Genomic DNA, 20,052 nt, shown 5'->3' with positions numbered 1-20,052 from the left:
ACAACAGGGGAAAGGCGTCACAGTGAGGATGCCGTGGGTGGAGGCTACAAGCTGGTTGCCGGGACGTGGAGGGTGGGACGAGGAGTGCCCCCGTGGAGCTGGGCCTCGTGACCAGGCCTGACGGCCAACTTCAGGAGCTGGGACCCAACCTTCGGGCCAGAGGGGCCGCTGAAAGGGTTTAAGCAGACCAACGACACAGGCTGATGTGGACACCGTTGGATCCCGTCTGCAGCAGCGCAGAAAGCGAATTTGAAGTAGAGGAAGGTTGAGGCTGGGATTCTGTAGGGGAGTCTGGTGAGAGATGCCGAGGGCCTGAATTAGAGCTGAGGCTGGGCCGCCATTCCTGTCTCAGACACTCATAGAACATACACATGGCAAAGTTCCCACCTCCACTAATACGTGTGTGACTTCTTTAGGAAAACTGAAGGTGATTTCTACTGTTACCACTATAAGCAAGTTCTCAAAACTTTTTAAATGTCATCTAACAACTTCCCAGACAATCCTTGTTTGAAACATTTCAACCTCTAGAAATTTCCTAACAAGTATATTTCAGTAGAATTACTATAATGCTTGTTTTTGACTACTTCCTCCATCACCCCCTCCCCAAATGAAAATTGGCCATCGTTTTTTCCGTGAGAGTGAAAAGCATTGCTAGGCCTAGGTAAGGTTTGTTTCATGTGGCCAGATGCTCTAATGAATATATACAGATAATTACAGCCTAGCGCTAAGACACCGTGGCTGTTTTGTTATTGTTCTTGATATGTGTGTGACTGAGTCACTTTGCTGTACAGCCGAGGTTGGCACAGCACTGGAAATCAACTATAGGTCAATAAAAGTGAATAAATAAATAAATTTCTAAAAAATTAAAAGTGCTGGGCTTCTCTGGTGGCACAGTGGTTGAGAGTTCACCTGCTGATGCAGGGGTCATGGGTTCGTGCCCCGGTCAAGGAAGATCCCACGTGCTGCGGAGCAGCTGGGCCCGTGAGCCATGGCTGCTGAGCCTGCGCGTCCGGAGCCTGTGCTCCGCAACGGGAGAGGCCGCAACAGTGAGAGGCCCGTGTACCGCAAAAAAAAAAAAAAATTAAAAGTGCTAATAGCTTAGCATCTAAGTGCTGGCTCTGGAGCCAGACCCCTTGGCCTTGAATCCTCCCCCACCCCCCTTGCTAGCTGGGGGCCTTAGCTCGCTCTGTCCTCAGTTTCATCATCTGTAAAATGGAAATAATACCTACCTCATTTGGCGGTTTTAAGGATTAAATGAGATAAATGTGGAGGACCCAGGAGAGGGCCTAGCACATAAGTATCAAAAATATTTATGTTGGTGACTCAGTGTTCACCTCCAGCTTCTTATGACCTGAGACTCATTTGATGATAATACGAAAAAAGACAATAATTAAAATAGATACGATTTGAGCTGTAGAATTTTATTTTCTGGGATCTTTAGTGAATAAACGTTAAATGGCAAGGTCGTTTAAAATATAAACATTATATGGAAGTGATTTCAAAAGTGTCTAAAATAGTAAATCAAAATATTTGCCCTCATTAAGAAAGCAAGATAAACATGGCCACAGATGTGATAAGTCAGAAGCTATCTGGGAGTGGTGATGGCTGTAGTGCTCTGGAAGGGAGGCGCCCAGGGCTGGGCTGAGCCAGTTGGTCTCCAAGCGAGATAGGTGTTGGTTCTGTCCTTGCAGGTTTCAGAGAGAGAAGTTGCCAAAGCTGCCCAAGTCCTTTGCCTGATAGCAAGTCATGTATTCTATTTCTCTTGCAGATATCACTTGATTTGGAAAATAAGAGTATTGACTTCATCCGAAGAAAGCTAATAGGATCTTTGAAATGCATCTTTTCCTTTTATTTGTGTTATTAGAATAATCTATTCTGTTGTTATTAAGGACACTGAGTAGTCAGTCACATACTTTCATGTTCAAAATAATACAAAGGGCTGGCAGATCTGTGTCCTCCTGTCTTGACCACAGCAGGAAAGTATTAGATGTTTTATGAGCAACATTTTTCAATTATCCTAAATTTTGAAAGACAATGTCAGTGAAAACTCAAAACAAGATTAAAGACCCATTTTCAAATGTTACTTTTTTTGTTTATTTGTTTCCTCGATGACTTAGTGTTTGTTCCCAATTCATACGGTGCCCAAACTGACTCACCTTACAGACTTGCCTCTTAATCACAAAAGAAGTTCTTGACTGTGGATTAAAAAAAAATAGCAGGGCTTCCCTGGTGGCGCAGTGGTTGAGAGTCCGCCTGCCGACACAGGGGACATGGGTTCGTGCCCCGGTCCGGGAAGATCCCACATGCCGCGGAGCGGCTGGGCCCGTGAGCCATGGCCGCTGAGCCTGCACGTCCGGAGCCTGTGCTCTGCAACGGGGGAGGCCACAATAGTGAGAGGCCCGCGTACAGCAAAAAAAAAAAAAAAAAAAAAAAAAATAGCAGCAGCTAACTAATCTTGAATGGTAAAGCATTTTGCACACAAATATACTTACTTTTTCACCAGTGTGTATGAATTACAATGCTCAGTGTTCCTGCAGAATTCCTCTTCTTCTGAGGCAAGGGATTTTTTTTCCAAGCAATTTCCTTGAAAGGTTACTAAACTGTAAATATTGTTGCAGAGAATACAGGGGAGAAATGACTTGATGGAAACAGGTTCTCCTTTAATGTGGACTGACCAGTTACCCTCTCTGCCATCCTATTTATAGCCTCTGTACCTGGCCTGGGGCCAACTACAGAGAAGACACGCCATCCGTCCTTAATCATGTTTATGTAGCTGAAGTAGAAAATAATCACTGCCTTCTCTTTTCTACCCAAAAATATCTGCCAGATGGTGGCTTGAGCTTTTCAGGCTTTGGGATTTCTTTTTAAATCAGTCATCCTAGCTTATCTTTCTCCCAAACTGGTTTTCTCCTGACTGGCATCACAAATTTAATCTCCCGTTGGAAAGAAAACATTTAATCTATTAGTTTGTCTTTTGGAAACATCTTTTTTTAGGCAACAGTAACATCTGAGAGTTGAACTCTGTTTTATATTACTTATTACCTTGTTTTATTTCCTAGTTTGCAGCGTACATCCGAGCAGCTGTCCGCAAAGAAAAAGGGCTCCCCATCCTCGTAGAACTTCTGAGAATGGATAATGATAGAGTTGTTTCTTCTGTGGCGACTGCCTTGAGGAATATGGCCCTAGATGTCCGCAACAAGGAGCTCATAGGTATGTTCTGGTGACCAGGTGAGCTATAAAGAGAGAAACAACAGCGTTTATAAAACTCTTCTTTTGATTTATAAAAATATGACATTTAAAATGATTAGCAACTCAGTCCTAGTCCCCGGTGTCTTGGCATGTTTGGTGCCCGTGTGTCTGTCCTTTCTGACCATTCCTTTTCAGCAAGAGGCAGGCTCATTCATTAAACACTGGATCAGGAAGGTAAATTTTCAGAAGAGCTAGCAATTTCAGTCATACATTATAAAACTGCTTGGTAGATTTGGTGTATCTCTTTCCCCAGAGAGTCATTTCTTGAACAACCAAAAAGGTTTAATTCTCCCTTTTCTGATTTCTGAGTCGTATCTGCTAATTCTCCAACACTACCGTGTTCTAAATTTAAAAAAAGGAATCACATGAATGTTTTATAGCTTTTCCCTCTCACATCTGTGTAAGTGCTCGCCTTAAAACAGAGGCACTGTTCCAAGGCCTGACCCCAGGGCAGGGTCAGGATGAGGATAAGGCAAGTGAGGCACACAGGGTGCAAAATTTTAGGAGGCATTCACCCTTGGGTCCATCCAGACGTCGGGTCGGCACTTGCGTGAACTTGAGAATGAGTGCCTCTTCAAAGTTGTGCACCCAAGGCAGCTTAGCTTGCTTGCCTCCGGAGCATGGCCACATCCCAAGCAGAGTGTGGGGGAAAGAAAAGATCAGAGACCCTCCAGTGGACCTCAGGTTAAACCCTGGATGTGCTGCTCACTGGCTGTATAACCTGGAGTGTCCTGTATGGAGCCCATGTGGGCTTCATTCCTTCATCTGAATTGAAAACTCTCCCTTGGTTCCCATCTCTGAAAGGGAGCTGCCCATGCCTGCGCTCGTCACCGTGGGCTTGCTGTGAAAATGCCCCTTGTAAACCCCCCAGCTCCACGCCAGTCCTACAGCCGATGACAGGTCGGGGAGAAGGAGGGAAAATTTGACAAGATCTTAATGTGGATTAGTGAATATATATTGAACTCATATTAAAATACACCTGCCATGATAGAGCAAGACAAAGGTGGAGAGAGAAAAGGAACAAGGACAACAATGTTTACCTCAGAGAGTGTCTGCGAGGAGTCACTACGGCCCCTCACACAGTGCCTGGTAGACGTGCTATTTTAAATTATTGCCTGGATTAACCTGCTCTTAAAACACTGTCTCTTTGGGCCAAATTGTACCCCCCAGAGAGGAAAGGAGGCTCTTCCATGCCCTGTTCATAGCCAGCTCATGCCTGATTCCAATAGATGTGTTATAGCTCCAAGATCCCACATTTCCTTGAGAGAAATCCTTTAGGTCCCTAAAAAGATATTTTTTAAGTTATTTGTTACATCTGTATTATTTGAATTTCTTATAAGAAGCCCGTATAGTTTGGGAGTTCTTAATGCTAAAACACAGTGTTGGCCACACACACCTTGTGTCCTGTCATTCCACAAATGGGAGGAGAGAGATGGGAGAGCAGAGGGTGCACAGCCAGCTCCATGAGCGCTAAGACCTTGGGGAAGAATGCATGTATATTCCGGGGCATCACCTTCTCTCGGTGCATCCCTGTGTTTTCTGTGAATGTCCTCACCCCCTTTTAAACTTTCACGCGTGTTTTCTGTCTCCTCTGATGAGCATTATTTTACCCAGCTGGAGTACTCTTGAGCTGTTTCAGGAGTCGCTTTTTCTTGTTTCCCCACGAAGATCCCTTCCTTCCTGTGTGGTCTGAGCCCCTCCCATAATCAGTATGTGACTCTGATTTACCCAGCACTTCTGTTCCTAAGAAGCATGCCCTTCTCTGACCTCTCCACTCTCTCCTCACATCCGTCACCAGCGCTAGCCATGGACTTTCTCTCCAGAGCCGTTTTTTACGAGGAAACAAAGTTTTGTCAGTTCACAAAAGTTGCTGCATACCCAACTGAGTCTGACCAAGCCAGCTGTCTGGGCTGCAGGCTCTGAAGGGACCACTAGGCTCACTCACAGACCGAGTGACTGGCCTTCTCCCAAGCCTCCAGAGTGCAGTTTAAAATTGTGCCGTAGCAAAGTGACGAATTACATGTCGTGGACCTTTTGGTCATTCGTGAGTATTCAGAATCACCAGTGCTAACTTATCATCTGTTCTTAAAAACCACATTTATCTTCTGGCTTACCGTGTCATCACGGCTTTTCCACGCTTCCTAACAATGTTCTCTGTGAGTTATGCCCGCGTCTTCACTTTGACGTGCTGTAAATTATGCGGCCTGTACTCAGGCCCTGTCTTCTTCTGCTTGCCATTGTATATAAATAGGTCTTCAATAAAAACCCCATTTAGCATCCACTCAGTTATTAGCATAGGGAGAAAAGCTAGGAAAAGATTTACTTGAGCTTTAGTTAATTTCTTTTGTCTGCGGTACAGTTATTCCAGTTTGTCAGTCAGTAACTGAAATGGAAAAAGCTTGAGATAATCTCTGTTTGGAGAAGAGTAAGGGGAATTGAGGATCTGTACGGAAATGCCTCAGTAGCGAAGGGACACCCCAGCCTGGTCCTGTCGGGAACTTTATTATTGCACTACTTCTGGGACGTAACATACCCTTAATCTTCATACCAGAATTATACTTCTGTCTTCTTTAAAAGAAACGAGCACGTTGTTACTGATGTCAGACCAACTGATATAAACCCTCAACTTGATAAAAATGTGGGATGAATTGGGAGATTGGGATTGACATATATATATATATACCAATATGTATAAAATAGATTACTAATAAGAACCTGCTGTATAAAAAAAGAAGATAAAATTCAAAATTTTTGAAAAAAAAAAAGTGTAACTGTACCCAGTTCACATGTTGAGATGTAGAAAGATTTAATGAATTGTTTGGGAGCCTTACTTGGTCCAGCTTAAAATTTATTCAAAGAAAAGTTTTTAAAAGCTTTAAGAGGAAGTTGTATTTCCTATATGATGCATAGGAACTGAATGGAGAGTAAAATTTACTATCATAATTCCTTTATTCTTGCTGTTAATGAAAATAGTGGAACTAAAGCAACTTGTTTGTTATACCCAGTTTTATACCCTGATTTACATTTTCTTTCAGCAAATTTGCAGTAAGGTTTTATAAACCAATCATTTCCTCCAGCGGCATGGCCATAGATGTTAACCTGCCCCGTACAGTTAAAATGTTTGTTATTTCTTCTTTACCGTGGATTTTTTCTTTCCGGTTATTGTCTCTTTTGAGGTTTTGTTTTCAAGAGACTGCACAGTCGCGATCTTTCAATGACAACAATAACAAAAACCAGGTCCCTTCCAAAAGTGGAATGAGCTCTCTTTTGCCTCGGGCAGGTAAATACGCCATGCGAGACCTGGTCAACAGGCTCCCGGGTGGCACCAGCCCCAGCGTGCTGTCGGATGAGACCGTGGCAGCCATCTGCTGCGCCCTGCACGAGGTCACCAGCAAGAACATGGAGAATGCCAAGGCCCTGGCTGACTCGGGGGGCATAGAAAAGCTGGTGAACATAACCAAGGGCAGAGGAGACAGGCAAGTCTGCTGCAAGGAGACGCCAGCGCCTGGCCCTCATTCCTGTGACAAGGGCCTTGGTCGAGGATACACTGCTTATTGGGAAGGATTTATGTGTGTACTTCTCACGTGCCAATAAGCTAAGTGGTTTCCAGCAGTTAAAACCTGTTTTTTGCTGGGAGAGGTATCTGTGGTCATGTGGCCCCTTTTCTGCTCTTTATTTTCTTGGAGCATCCCTCACCCCTACCGTCATTCCTGTCCCTAAAGCCACATTTGGCCGTTTTGACTCCTGGAAGAATCAGACATTTCATGAGGAGGAAAACCTGGGGCCCCATCTCCCTTGGACCTTTGGCTCTGCTCCAGGCTCCAGGGCCTGTTCTGCAAGAACATCTTCTTAAATCCTCAGTTCTGGGATTATTTCACCTAAATAATATTTCACCTAAAATCACCACATGCAGCAGAGCCAGAGCCCGTTGTGTGGCCTCAGGATGTGCCCTGGGCTTGGATCATACCTCTCTTGTGGGTGACACCCAAGTGATGAAGCAGCAGAAGTAGGGATTAGAGGATTGGTGGCAAAAATTGAAGGTTTCTTGTCACGGAGCTATAGCAGTGACTATGAATTTGCCTTAGTATCAGATCAGAGAATCCTTCAAGGAAGCTGGAAGTGTAGGGCTGCTTGTCCCATTCTCGACACAACAGGACAGTAGCCTCCCGATCAGTCGTAAAATGGCCCACCCGTCTCCCCACTCTCCTCCTGCACACGGCAGTGGCTTCTCTGGGGTTATTTACGACCCCCTCTGGCATCTGACAGCCCCCCCGGAGCGGGTGCCTTGTCTTTTCATTCACTGCTACATCCTCGGTATCTAGAACAAAGACTGGCCCATAGTAGTAAACATTTATTAATTGGCTGAGTGTCAGTACTAGAACTCACACTATGTATACTTTTTTTTTTTTTTGCGGTACTTCTCACTGTTGTGGCCTCTCCCGTTGCGGAGCACAGGCTCCGGACGCACAGGCTCAGCGGCCATGGCTCACGGGCCCAGCTGCTCCATGGCATGTGAGATCTTCCCGGACCTGGGCACGAACCCGTGTCCCCTGCACCGGCAGGCGGACTCTCAACCACTGTGCCACCGGGGAAGCCCCTGTGTATACTTTTGAAGAATAATGTAGCAAATCATATTCTCACCCCGCAGAAACCACAGCTACCAACATTATTCATATTTCCTTTCAGTCCTTTTCTGTTAGGTATCTTTTTTTATCTCATTAGTAATAAGTACAAACACACTCATTTTTATTTCAAAGGAAACGAAACATTACAGATAAAGCTAAGGCCCTGTTCCACTAACTCCGCCTCCAGCTCCCTTCCCCTCTCCTGTAAGAGTAACCGAAATCACATTTAGTGCTCCCAGAATTTTGTGAGATAGGCTTTATTCGTGAAAGGCATAAGAACAGGCTGGAGAAATGCTGAACCAGTGCCAAAATCTTTGTATATTGAAAAAAAAAGTCTAATTTTTTTTTTTCAAAATAAGAGATTCAGAAAACCTGGATCAAATCAAGCTGTCTTCTGAATATACACTTATTTTCCTTTTGATTCACTCACCAAGCTTCTATCTCTTGCCCACCTGCCACGGCTACAGCAGTGAGCAGTTCACATCTGCCCGCAGGTAGCTTACATGCCATGGGTGGAACAGACAAGGTACCAGTGGAATGAGCAGCGCCTGTGGATGGTGCTGAGTGAAGGGCAAATAACAAAATCGGGGACAGCGATAGGGCATGCCAGGGTGAGGAGGGGTTGTCACAATTTCAGACACACTGGTCGGGAAGGCCTCAGGGAGAGGGGAGGTAATAACTGACCTTATTTTCTAAATCAATCACTAGAGCACACAGACACCTCTGTTCACAAAGAGGCACAAATGACAAGAAGGCAGTGAACATGTTTTATATGAAGGCCTAATAATGGGGGTGGGGGGTAACTTAAGTTAACTTGGGAGGGTCCTCAGACACTTGAGGTGTGTGATCATGGTCAGAAGTCGTGGGCTCATCCTGACCACAGCTTCTGACCACAGAGCCAAGTGCCTGTGAGCCTCTCTTTGGTCCTTGCCACCTCTGGCCAGCCCTGAACTTGACGGACTCCCAGGTACACCTGATTCCTTGGTGGTGGTTTCTAGCAGCAGCCTCCTTGCCCCCTGGTCCTTGGAGTGATGGCCTCTTGGCCATTGCTTTGCTGCCAGAGCCTCTTCAAATGGAGCCGCCCACATTCATTAACATCCCCACTCTCTCCCTAGATCATCTCTGAAAGTGGTGAAGGCAGCAGCCCAGGTCTTGAATACATTATGGCAATATCGGGACCTCCGGAGCATCTATAAAAAGGTAACTTACAAGAATAGCTCTGGCATAATTAGCATTCATGAGCGCACACGCTCATAATCATTGATTGTAATGAAATGTCATTATCCACTTTGAGAGGTTTCTTTTCCTCTTTTAACTCCACAGGATGGGTGGAATCAGAACCATTTTATTACACCTGTGTCAACATTAGAGCGAGACCGATTCAAATCACATCCTTCGTTGTCTACCACCAACCAACAGATGTCACCTGTCATTCAGTCAGGTCAGTGGGTAAACTCCCCGTCTTGGTGAGAGCATTTGTGTGACAGAACATTGTTTCCCATCCGGAGATCGAACGTACACTGATTAAGCCTGTCACCTCCAAACACTGAGGAAGGGAGAGTTTGCTCTTCAGGCTGAAAGCCTCCTTTGGGAATTACATGGTATTGTATACAGCAGACCCACTCTCCTCCTTCCGCTTTAAAAGTTTATGTAAGTTTACACCAACTGTGGCGCATAAAAGTATCCCGGGGTCCTCAATAGCATCTGTTCCCCCTAAGATTCTGCTTCACTAGCTTTGCGAAGGGGCCTGGGAACCTGCATTTAATAAGCTGGCCCAGTGGTGCGGATGCAGGAGAGTGGACGAACACACTCTGAGAACCATTAGGTTGTGCCTGAAAATGGCTGCCCTTGCCTGCCTGCAGGCCATAAATCTGAAATCTCTTCAAAGTGATTTTTTCGTTTTCTTGGTGAAAACTCTTAGAAAGAATCCCTTAGACGTGAGCTTTAGACCCATAGCCTGGGAGAGCCGTGATCTCCACCTGTGCCTTACTCCTCAGCAGTTAAAGCTTCATCCCCTGGCTGCCTTCCAGATCCCCAGCATCCATGGCTAATGGGAACGGGCCCTGCAGGTGGCTTTACAGGAATTCCCTTTGATTTGTAAGTTGGGAATCTTGACAACCACACTACTTACATATTGGTGGTGTTTAATTTGGTAGAAAGAATGTATTGAGGCTCAGACTGGGTTTTGTCGGGGGGGTTGTTTTTTGGGAGGATTTTTTTTTGCATGTAAGAACAGAATATTACTACCAAGTCAATTCAGTCCTGTAAATTTAATTCTTAACTAAATGAAACAGGAAAAGTAATAAATATCTTTTTTTATTTGGCTTTAAATCTCCCATTCTGACATATAAATATTACCTGTTGTATTCAGCTGTGCTCCTGCTGGCAGTCTTATTTCTCATGTGGACAGATGTGACCAAAAAGACTAATGTTCTTGTCACATAATTGGATGTCTCCGCTTGTACGAGGAATTTTTAAAAATTATCTCTGCCTACTGCATATGGTGTATACTTAACGTCTTAGTTTTTAAATTATGAGTTGTTTTCTTCAAAGAGACTTCTGCTTGGATTTTGACACATCTTGCTGGGTTCCCAGGTGTAGCCTGTGGCTGTCTTGCTTTATAAAAATGCTCAGGATTCTTTAGAGACTCGGGAAGAGGGGTGCCCGGGGAAGCAAGAGAGCTTGCTGTTTAACGAAAGGCATGTGTACAGGCCAAAGAATAATTTCAGACAAATCAGGACATAGTCACTAAGCAATGAACTTGTTTTGAGGACCTCTTAAATATACACACTGGACAGTGCTGACGGGCCCCGTCCAAGTTCCTAGGTCCCTCTCTGGATTCCATTTGAAGGTAGGATCTGATTCACACTTGTTTCTCCATTTATTCTGAGGACTGATCATCCGTCCCTCAGCACTAGCACGGTATCTGCTTACGGGCACATCTCACATCTTGCTGATGTAATTATGGGAGGCGGGTGGCGACGGCCTCTGTCCTCCTACCTTGTAGAAAGTAGGCAGGATGAGAAGCACATAGACACTGCCCACGCATGCTCACTGTGTGTCAGTGAAGTGACTTTCTAGGGAAAATATTTTGATGTCAGTCTTCCTCTGAAAGCATCAATGCACACAAAACCACTGGTAGCAGGGCCTGGGGCTTACCGCTTTGAAGTGGATCCAGTGAATAAGTGACCACTCTTAATTCCAAGATACTTCAGTGCGAGCAAGATGGGTTTTTTAATGAGAAAAAGAAGATGTTTTCCTTCTGTGCAAAAATGTCCCAGCAGGACACCCATGGGTAGACATGTTATTATGAAATGTTTGGCTCCAGCTGGGATAAAAAAGCTGGGCCTTTGTGAGGCCTGGGCTTCTCAGCACCATGAGCTTGATGAGCAGGGCTTACGGAGTTTATAAATTCCCCTGACAGCTGGTCAGCATTATAAATTTTATTGGCTGGGCACTCTTATTCAGACACATTTAGAGATACAGATATTTCTGAAATCATCAGAAATCAAAACATGCCATAAAACATCTACTTACTGAAGAGCTATACATAACGGATAGTAGATGGGTGTGTTACAAGTCGGTGAACTGAGATCATAAAGCAGCACATGTAACTCTTGCATGACCGGGAAGTTACCATCACTCGGTTTCAAAGGCCCAAGCAGGGGGTTGAGACCCACCGTGTCAGTGGGGAAGCCGCATGGTCCCTGCAACCACGTGCTGTGGCTCTCTAGCAAGCTTGGGGGTCGACAGTGCTGATCCTCACAGTGGCCGGCCTGCGGGTCACCTTCCAGAGACCCAGGGCTGGCTGCCCTACGACTCACAGCACCTCTAAGAGCTGACTTTAGTGCCAGCCACGTGCACTTCTAATTACTGACCTTTGTTTTTCCAGAGGGGACTTTCTAGAGACACTGACAGCCTGATTTCTCTTTCTTCTCTCTCTCTCCCTCCTCCTCTTGCCTCTCCCTTCAGTCGGCAGTACCTCTTCCTCACCAGCACTGTTAGGAATCAGAGACCCTCGCTCTGAATACGATAGGACCCAGCCACCTATGCAGTATTACAGTAGCCAAGGGGATGCCACACATAGAGGCCTGTACCCTGGTAAGACGCCAGTCGGGTGTGTGATAGAGTATCTCGAAAAGCCGCGTGTCCCCAGGCACTTGGCCGGTGGCCTGGGAGGTAACCTCTGCCTGCAATGAGATGGTCCCCCAGCAGCAAACCATGGTCCAGCCTCTCCGTCTCCTGCTTCAGGGCCTCCTCCACTTGTTTTAAGTAAAAACAAGTGAGGGTAGTGGTCTGGTGACCGCACATAAAATGAGCACTGTATCCAAACGAGAAAGCATTTCCGACTCCCCTGCAGCGCAGGCCCTTTGTCCTGCCCCCCTCCCCACTCCCCTGTGTGTTCCAGAACCCTGAGCTCTGTGACACTTGGCAGGCCCACATCTCCTGGACTGACTCATAAATTCAAACCTGCGGATGGAGATTAATTCCATTTACATTTTTGTGGAAAAGAGTTTGAATGAATAACAAAATATATAACGGGATTCTCCTCAGATGATTATTTTTTAAGAATAACAAAAATGATGTTGCCCAGTATTAATATTTTTATGTCCTATTCAGAAAGCCCTGCATATAATTTACTTAAAGAAGGCCAACCTGAAGGGTTACCAAGGTTTCCTATTGTCTCCATTCTCAACTATGTTGCAAATTAGTACTCTACAGGTTTCAAATGAAGCAGTGTGAGCTAACAAAAAAGGGGGGGGAACCCTCCTTTCTCAACAACAACAAAAAAAAACGGTTTCTTAAAAAGAAAGAGAAAAACTGGTGGCAATTTAACAACTGCTGGGGGAGCAGTCTCAGTTGTGCTGTTGTCTTTAAGATTGTGATCTCACAGGACTGTTTACTAATCAACTACTGTTACTATGGCAATTAATAGCTCAGAAAATGGCAGATGCTACATTTCAAACACCAAGCTCTTTGCAAAGGAAATGCACACACCAACTGAAGTGCATTGTTGCTTCAGGTTTGCGGCAGCCTGCTTTATTTTAAAGATCGCCTCCTTAGCATGCACGCCCTTCTGTATCTTCTTTGCTTGCTTCAATAAACTAATTTGCCTCAAATATGTTTCATTTTCCTCATTAAAAAAAAATAAAAATCTTTACTAGCCTTAACAGTACTTGAAGGGTAACCAATGACATCATTGGGAGTCTACTGTGGACTCGTGAAGACAGCTATCTGATTACCAGGTTCTTTTTGTTTTGAAACATACTTAAATGTGGTGGACACAAGAATGTGCCCCCAGGTGGCCGGCCTGTTAGAACACACCTGTGCCTGCTCCTTCCAGGACCTGGGATTTTGAATCAACGCTGCTCTGAGGGCATGGAGCTTGTTCCACTGTGTTCCCCTACCCCCCTCATCTGACCCAGTTCTCTAGCTCAGAGCCCTGGAAAAGCCGTGTTCCTTGGCGCAGGGAGCAAGTCTGCTCTTCAGAGCCAGCCAGGGAAATCTTCACAGGTGGGAAGAGCTCAACCAGAGGTTGAGAAGGAGAGCTCAACCAGAAGTTGAGAAGGAACCCTTTTTGGATGAGCTATGCATTGGCATTGCTTTTTGGTGAAACACACAGCCTCTCTTTGCCGTATTCATTAGCCCCTAAGAACCCTGGGTAAGCAGCAGGCAGGCTTGATCCAGGGCACCCAGGCTGCTGACTGGTCCGGGGCTGTGCTGGCACCGGGGAAGGCAGGGCCTGTCGGGGACGCCACCAGCCCTAGAGCAGGGAGTCCACACAACCTAATGGAACAGAGTAATGAGCACTAGTTTTTAATTTCGTAAAATATTTTCTTACAGGCTCCAGCAAACCTTCACCAATTTACATCAGTTCCTATTCCTCACCAGCAAGAGAACAAAATAGACGGCTACAGGTGAATTTGCAATATCATTTTTACAGAAGGCCGATTAGCAGGGATCAACACAGTAAGGGGTCCGCGCCGGTTGACTTACCTGAGCTGGGCCCACCCGGCAGGGGCCGAGGAGCTTCCCCGGGGGAATCTCTGCTCCTCGGAAGCTCATCCGTGGTTTAAGCAAATCACTTCCACAATAGCCTTATGTCCTTGCATATCCGAACTGGTGCCACCATGCCACTGATGGCAACCAGCTGAGAAGTCTTTAACTCCTACTCTTTGCCCAACAGTTTCTTTTCCCCACTCTTATTTTTTTTTTTCCTGTTAATCTCTAAAATCTCTTCCATCCTGTGGGTGCGGAAAGGTTGGTAAGCACACTTCATTCTCTCTTCTCATTGTTCTTTTTTGTACATACACCTCTTTCTCCATCTTCATGACTCCCTCCCATCCAAGCCTCCGTGGTTTGAAAACACCTGAGTCCACAGCCAGATCTCTATTAGGCTCAGAGGTCAGAGTGGATCCAGCCCTGCAGGGGTGAATTCCACTCTCCATCACAATAGGGACTAGTGATTGTAACGTTCAATCTCTGCGTTCATGAGGGGCCTTGAAGTTCATTTTGGTCCTTCCTGATGCCATGTCCACCTGGGCCATCTGATCTCTCCTCTTACCTTCCATTAACACATGAGCAACTGGGGGTTTCCCAAACAAGCCTGTATCCTGCTCTGCAGAAAAGGATGCTCTTAGACCTCCCTTCACATCATCTTTTCTCTGTAGATGGAAGAAGAACCTCTCAAGTTACTCATAATCTTCTTTAGCCAGGAGAAGTAGCCTCAGAATCGTAACTCTAATTTAAAAGCAAGTTTAGCTCTGAAATCCTTATAATGTTAGAATGCGTTTAGTTCCAGAACATGGTGTTGATACCTATGTGATAAATACGTTACATCTTACTAAGAGGGGGATTTGGGCATGATCGGGGGAAAGACAGACATTAGAACCATTACAGTTTTTCTCCAAACATATTTGAAGAAATTAATGTGAGGTCAGAGATAAGACAACACAAAAGAAAATGAGGGCAGGGGTGGATGATGCCCACCTGTGTTTCACCTTGCTTCCTTACAGATGGAGTTATTATTAGCCCCAGCTTGGGGAGGTCTTTTCCTTTAGAATTGTATATGCTTACGTATCTCTTCTAATTTTGCTACTCTCCTGCCCAGAGACTGCCTTATTCCTTTAAAAGCGCAGCCAGCAGGGTTTCCAAAGTGTGACTGTTCACCAAACTACATATTTCTTTTTTTTTTTTTTATAAACATCTTTACATGTTTCTTTTAAAACTGAGGGATGAAAAAAAAAAAAAAAAACTGAGGGATGGACTCAATCTTCATCTCTGAGGTAAATGTTTTAAAAGATGGTTGTGCAATTACACAACAATCCAAAGCCCAAAAATCCAACCTTTAACTAATGTGCTAATGGTTTCCCTGTGTCAAAGCAAAAATCAAGTCTATCCTTTCATTGGGCACGCCCAGGTCACAGGCTCCTCCACAGCAGAGCACGGAACTCGGCCTCTAGTAAGGAGGGAGGTATCTTGGGTTCTCCCAAGGCGCTGACTTCTAGAGGCCAGAGGAAAGGACTTGAGCAAACTGCCGGCCTGCCTGTAAACATAGTGTAAAATCCCTACGGTCCACTAGTGAACATACAGTATGCACCAGAAACAACTTTCAACCATAAATTCACAAACACTGAAAATTGCTGTAAAAATATGAAGCAGGAAGCCCACGTTAATTTTCCCTAAACATGTACTTCCAAAAATTGCCTTGATTTATTTGCTTTTTCATTTTGTCAACAGCATCAACAGCTGTATTATAGTCAAGATGACTCCAACAGAAAGAACTTTGATGCATACAGATTGTATTTGCAGTCTCCTCATAGCTATGAAGATCCTTATTTTGATGACCGAGTTCACTTTCCAGCTTCTACTGATTATTCAACACAGTATGGACTGAAATCGACCACAAATTACGTAGACTTTTATTCCACTAAACGACCTTCTTACAGATCAGAACAGTACCCAGGGTCCCCAGACTCGTGGGTGTAGCATCAATGCTTGGGAGAGGAACTCTTTCTTTCTAACCTTGTTTGGATTGAGATGAGAAGTCCGTCTTGCTGATTTGCTGATGAAATGTGAAAGTGACATGGAAGGAATGAGTGAAGAGAATTTTTTTTTTCTTTTTTGAGGAATTATCAGGGAAGTGAGGCAACCTTTGGGAGGGAGGACTTTCTAAGCTCTACTTAGGCATTAGATCTAATTACCTGTAGATTCTATAGTCTGGTGAAGGTGTGGGCGATGTGATGAGAGGTTTGTGAAATGGGTGAAATGAGATGGGGGATGTGTAGGTCAAATCAAATTAAAGATGATTTTTTTAATGTGAATAAGTTATGTTCTGATAGTTTGTACAGAAAAAAAAATAATAAAATGGATGCCCTTCATGTTTTATTGCTATTACTAAATGTCAAGATTGTATGCTATTGTGTCTTGTAAATTTCTTTTGTTGGTGTAAATATGGAAATGCCACATTGGTTAAGTGCCATCATTTGTAACGCAGTGTGTCATTTGAAAAGAGATTTGAAGAAACTGACAGCTTAAAAAACAAACGGGAAACCCAAGGAATTGTTAGCGGTTAAAAACAAACTACAACATCCTTTGTTTTCAAAATGAATAGTGTACCTTTGAAGCACAAAGTCCAGTCTGGTATAGCAGCGCCATGCCCATTCCCTTGCCTCTTTCATAGGACACTTCACTGCCATTTTCTATGCACATGAAAGAAAAATAAATGTGGAAATTTCATCCTTGGAAATTTGCTCCCTGTTCTTTTTTTTTTTTTTTTCTGTGTATGACACGGAAAAGCAGATTGATAAATGCAAATCTCATTGCATCATGTAGGAAACAGCTTAAATATATCGAACTATTTTGGACTTTTCCTAGTTCTGTACAGTTAATACACTTTGTGAGATGGACTATACCAAAGAATGAAGCTGTGAACTTTCCTCCTTTTTACCTATCTTAGTGTTTTTATTTCTTGGGTTCTGTTTTGAATCTAATGCCCATTACCGTTTTATCATGTTTTTTTTCCAGACTGCTGTATATTTAACACCACTTTTCAACGAAGAGAAATCACATCTGGCAGCCTGGCCCTAACTAAATTGACAGACTCCTTTGGGCATCATTTTAAGAACTCCATAACTACATAAGAACAGTGGTCGGGCATTTATTGGTTGGCACCAACGTAATAGACCAAAACAAATTCTAAATTATTTTGCTGAGTGATTCCATGAGACAGAATAATTCCTGGCTTAGAGACAGGGTGGGGAGGCCCCAACCTGCATGGCAGGCAGGGGTCTTAATGCCAAACTGCATCACTTCTGAGCTTTTCTCCATCCTTGGAGACAACAAGGGCATCAGCCCCGGGAGGCCCAAAGTCTGAGGCCTTCCCAAGTCTGGGGTTTCCACCCTGCATCTTACATGGGAAACAACCCATATGGCAAGTCAAACCCAGAGGTGTTGACACAGCTCGGTGTATCCTGCATATGTGACACAAACCCTAGACGAAAACGTGTGTGCTTACATTTGTGAATACACAGAAAGAGTCCCAAGGGAAGAGTGCTTTCCCTTGCTGAGTGGACTGCGACCCAAGATTAGGCTCCAAAGAGAAATGGAAGTACAAGTATAAGCAGGAAGATTCCCGAAGTCTGCCAATGGGGAGCCTTCCTGACATGCAGGCTCTCTGAAATGACACTTGAGCCAGTTCCCACAGACTGCCCAGCTGCCTCCGCCCTCACGTGCCCGGGAAACAGCCCTCTTGAGACAGCAGAGGCTGCCAGACTTCGCCCAAGGAACTGGCATCAGGACTTTGGAGATGTCTGGTATCCGTTTGAGTTTTGAATCACTGACTTCCCTGAACCTGATTGATTTTTGTGCATCTGGGTTAAAGGCCCTCCCCCAGGGAGTCAGGAATACAAGGGAATCTGCAGCCGGCCTGAGCTAATTGACAGTGACTGTTGCTTTTAGGGACCTCATTAGCCTTCGGGGTAACTTAGCGGACCCAGGTTCCCCATCTGACAGAGCATTTCAAAAGCTGACCCAAATTTAGATTGCAAAGAACTCACTTGGGCCTCCAGCCAAACCTTGTAATGGGGCCAGAAAGAAGCCTGTGGGTGACGACTGGGCAGAAAATCAGATGCCGTCTCAGGCTCCTCCCATATAACCAGAGAAAAGAACCTGCAGACGGAGCCTGAAAGACACAAAACTGCATGATGGATCGAAGAGCTGAGCCCACTCCCGCTCCAAGGCATAGGCATGAAACTCTACTAAAACAAAGTTGACTTTCTGCTGCTTCCCGGAAATGTGACCCAGTAGAATGCAGAATTCAGCTCTCGTGAAGGGGGCTGCGCTTCCACTCAGCCAGGATCGGCATACTTCCACCCAATCCTGGAGAGTCAAGGCTGAACTGAGCCGATGTTGGTCAGCTAGACCAGGTTGCACACTGACCGCACATCAGAACCACCTGGGCAGCTTTCATAGATAGGAGGGTCCCACCCTGACCCATGGAAACCCCAGGAGGTGGGGTCCAGGCATCAGTGTTCTTGAGAAGCTCCCTGGCTGATGGCAATGTGCAGTCAAGGTGAGAGGCCACTTGGCCTGCGTGCCATTCCTTCCCCTCACCACCTTCCTGCCCTGTGACCTGAAAGTTTAGTGGTTGGAGTTGGGGGTGTGAAGTTTGCCTGGAAGAGAGTGATAAAGATTTGGAGTATTAAAACTGAGATCTTAAATTTTGAATGTCAGAAGTGAGGTTTTTCTTCTTGGCCAGAGTATGTATCTTTTTGCCCATGCATACTTTTTAAAAAGTTATGAAAGCCCAGGGGTGTTTCATGGGTGTCAGAAGTGATGACTTCAGACTTCCCTGGTGGTGCAGTGGTTAAGAATCCACCTGCCCATGCAGGGGACATGGGTTCGATCCCTGGTCTGGGCAGATCCCACATGCCGTGGAGCAGCTAAGCCCGCAAACCACAACTACTGAGCCCTCACACCACAACTCCTGAAGCCTGCGTGCCTAGAGCCCATGATCCGCAACAGGAGAAGCCACCGCAATGAGAAGCCCACGCACCGCAACGAAGAGCAGCCCCCCTCTCCGCAACTAGAGGAAGCCCGCGCACAACAACAAAGACCAAACTCAGCCAAAAATAAATAAATAAGCAAGTAAGTATTTTTTTTAAAAAAAAGAAATGATGACCTCACATAACACTTCCAGTCATCAATCCCTGGCCAGTGTTTGGTTGTCCAACATGATTGCTGCTTCTTGCAGTGAAATACCACTAGTTCACTTTATCTAGCACTAACGATGTGCTACTAGTGTCACAGACATCATTTAACCCTCACAGCAAATGTATGAAACCTGTACTGATAGCCCATTTTATGGATCCTGAAGCAAACTTGGAGAGTAACTTGCTAAAGGTGACATAATGAGTGGCAAAGGCAAGGTTAGTTAGCACCACAGTCTACCTTAACTACAATGCCAGTGTTTTTAAAATTCAGCAATTTGAGTTTTCAACCGAACTATTTTCCTGAAATTTTTTCATCGGTCTTAAATTTGCCGAAGGGAACTTTATCACAAAGGATAAAGGAAAAACTATCATCACTTGCCATAAATAAAAGGCAACCATAAAACGTTTGAGGGGCTGAATTTATCTAAAAAAAAAAGAGAGAGGCAACCATAAAAATGAACATTTAACTATTAAACATACAAATATCCATGTACCACCAAAATTCATTGTCTACCACCACTGGTGTTACATGAACCTCATTTCTGGAAATGTGGGTCCTGATCATTCTGATATATATGATGATTTAGGTTGGGCTGAGAGCTCCCCTTAAAAGAACCTTGTCTATGAACACAGGCCTGTTAAAATCTGCCACTGGGCAACCCTCTTATTTTGGAGCCTCAGTAATACCTTTGGAGGAACATGTATCTAAATCCACTGGATGGTGGTTTTATTTCCATGATCAAACCAGATTATAAGGAAAAAATATTTGCAAATTTGGCCATTGCTGCTCACTTAGATTTTTGAAAATTTTTTATAACAGCATTATTCATAATAGCCAAAAACTGGAAACAGCCCAAATCTCCAATAGGAGAATAGATAAATAAATTGGAGTATACTCGTAATGGAATGCTAGTCAGCAATAAAAAAGAATGAACCACAGATACTCATAATAACATGGGTGAATC

General features: G+C 44.7%; 1 protein-coding gene across 14 annotated transcripts in view; it reads left to right on the top strand.

Moving 5' to 3' along the window:
* PKP4 (plakophilin 4) overlaps positions 1-16,623 on the top strand; it is a 253,207-nt gene extending 236,584 nt beyond the window's left edge. For 10 of the 14 annotated variants that reach the window (XM_032637169.1, XM_032637165.1, XM_032637175.1 and 7 more), the window contains 7 exons: positions 3,060-3,210; positions 6,530-6,725; positions 8,990-9,074; positions 9,198-9,315; positions 11,847-11,975; positions 13,719-13,792; positions 15,615-16,613. In XM_032637169.1, the coding sequence (XP_032493060.1) occupies positions 3,060-3,210; positions 6,530-6,725; positions 8,990-9,074; positions 9,198-9,315; positions 11,847-11,975; positions 13,719-13,792; positions 15,615-15,863 (1,002 nt within the window). In that variant the 3' untranslated portion in view covers positions 15,864-16,613. Of the gene's footprint in view, positions 1-3,059; positions 3,211-6,529; positions 6,726-8,989; positions 9,075-9,197; positions 9,316-11,846; positions 11,976-13,718; positions 13,793-15,614 lie in introns of all 14 variants that reach the window. The other 4 variants (XM_032637170.1, XM_032637171.1, XM_032637160.1 and 1 more) reach the window with 3 other exon arrangements.
* Positions 16,624-20,052: the final 3,429 nt, after the last annotated feature.

Source organism: Phocoena sinus, chromosome 7, assembly GCF_008692025.1.
Source record: "Phocoena sinus isolate mPhoSin1 chromosome 7, mPhoSin1.pri, whole genome shotgun sequence".
NCBI lineage: Eukaryota > Metazoa > Chordata > Mammalia > Artiodactyla > Phocoenidae > Phocoena > Phocoena sinus.
Note: the sequence above shows the minus strand (reverse complement) of the source record. Positions and strands in the feature narration are given on the sequence as shown.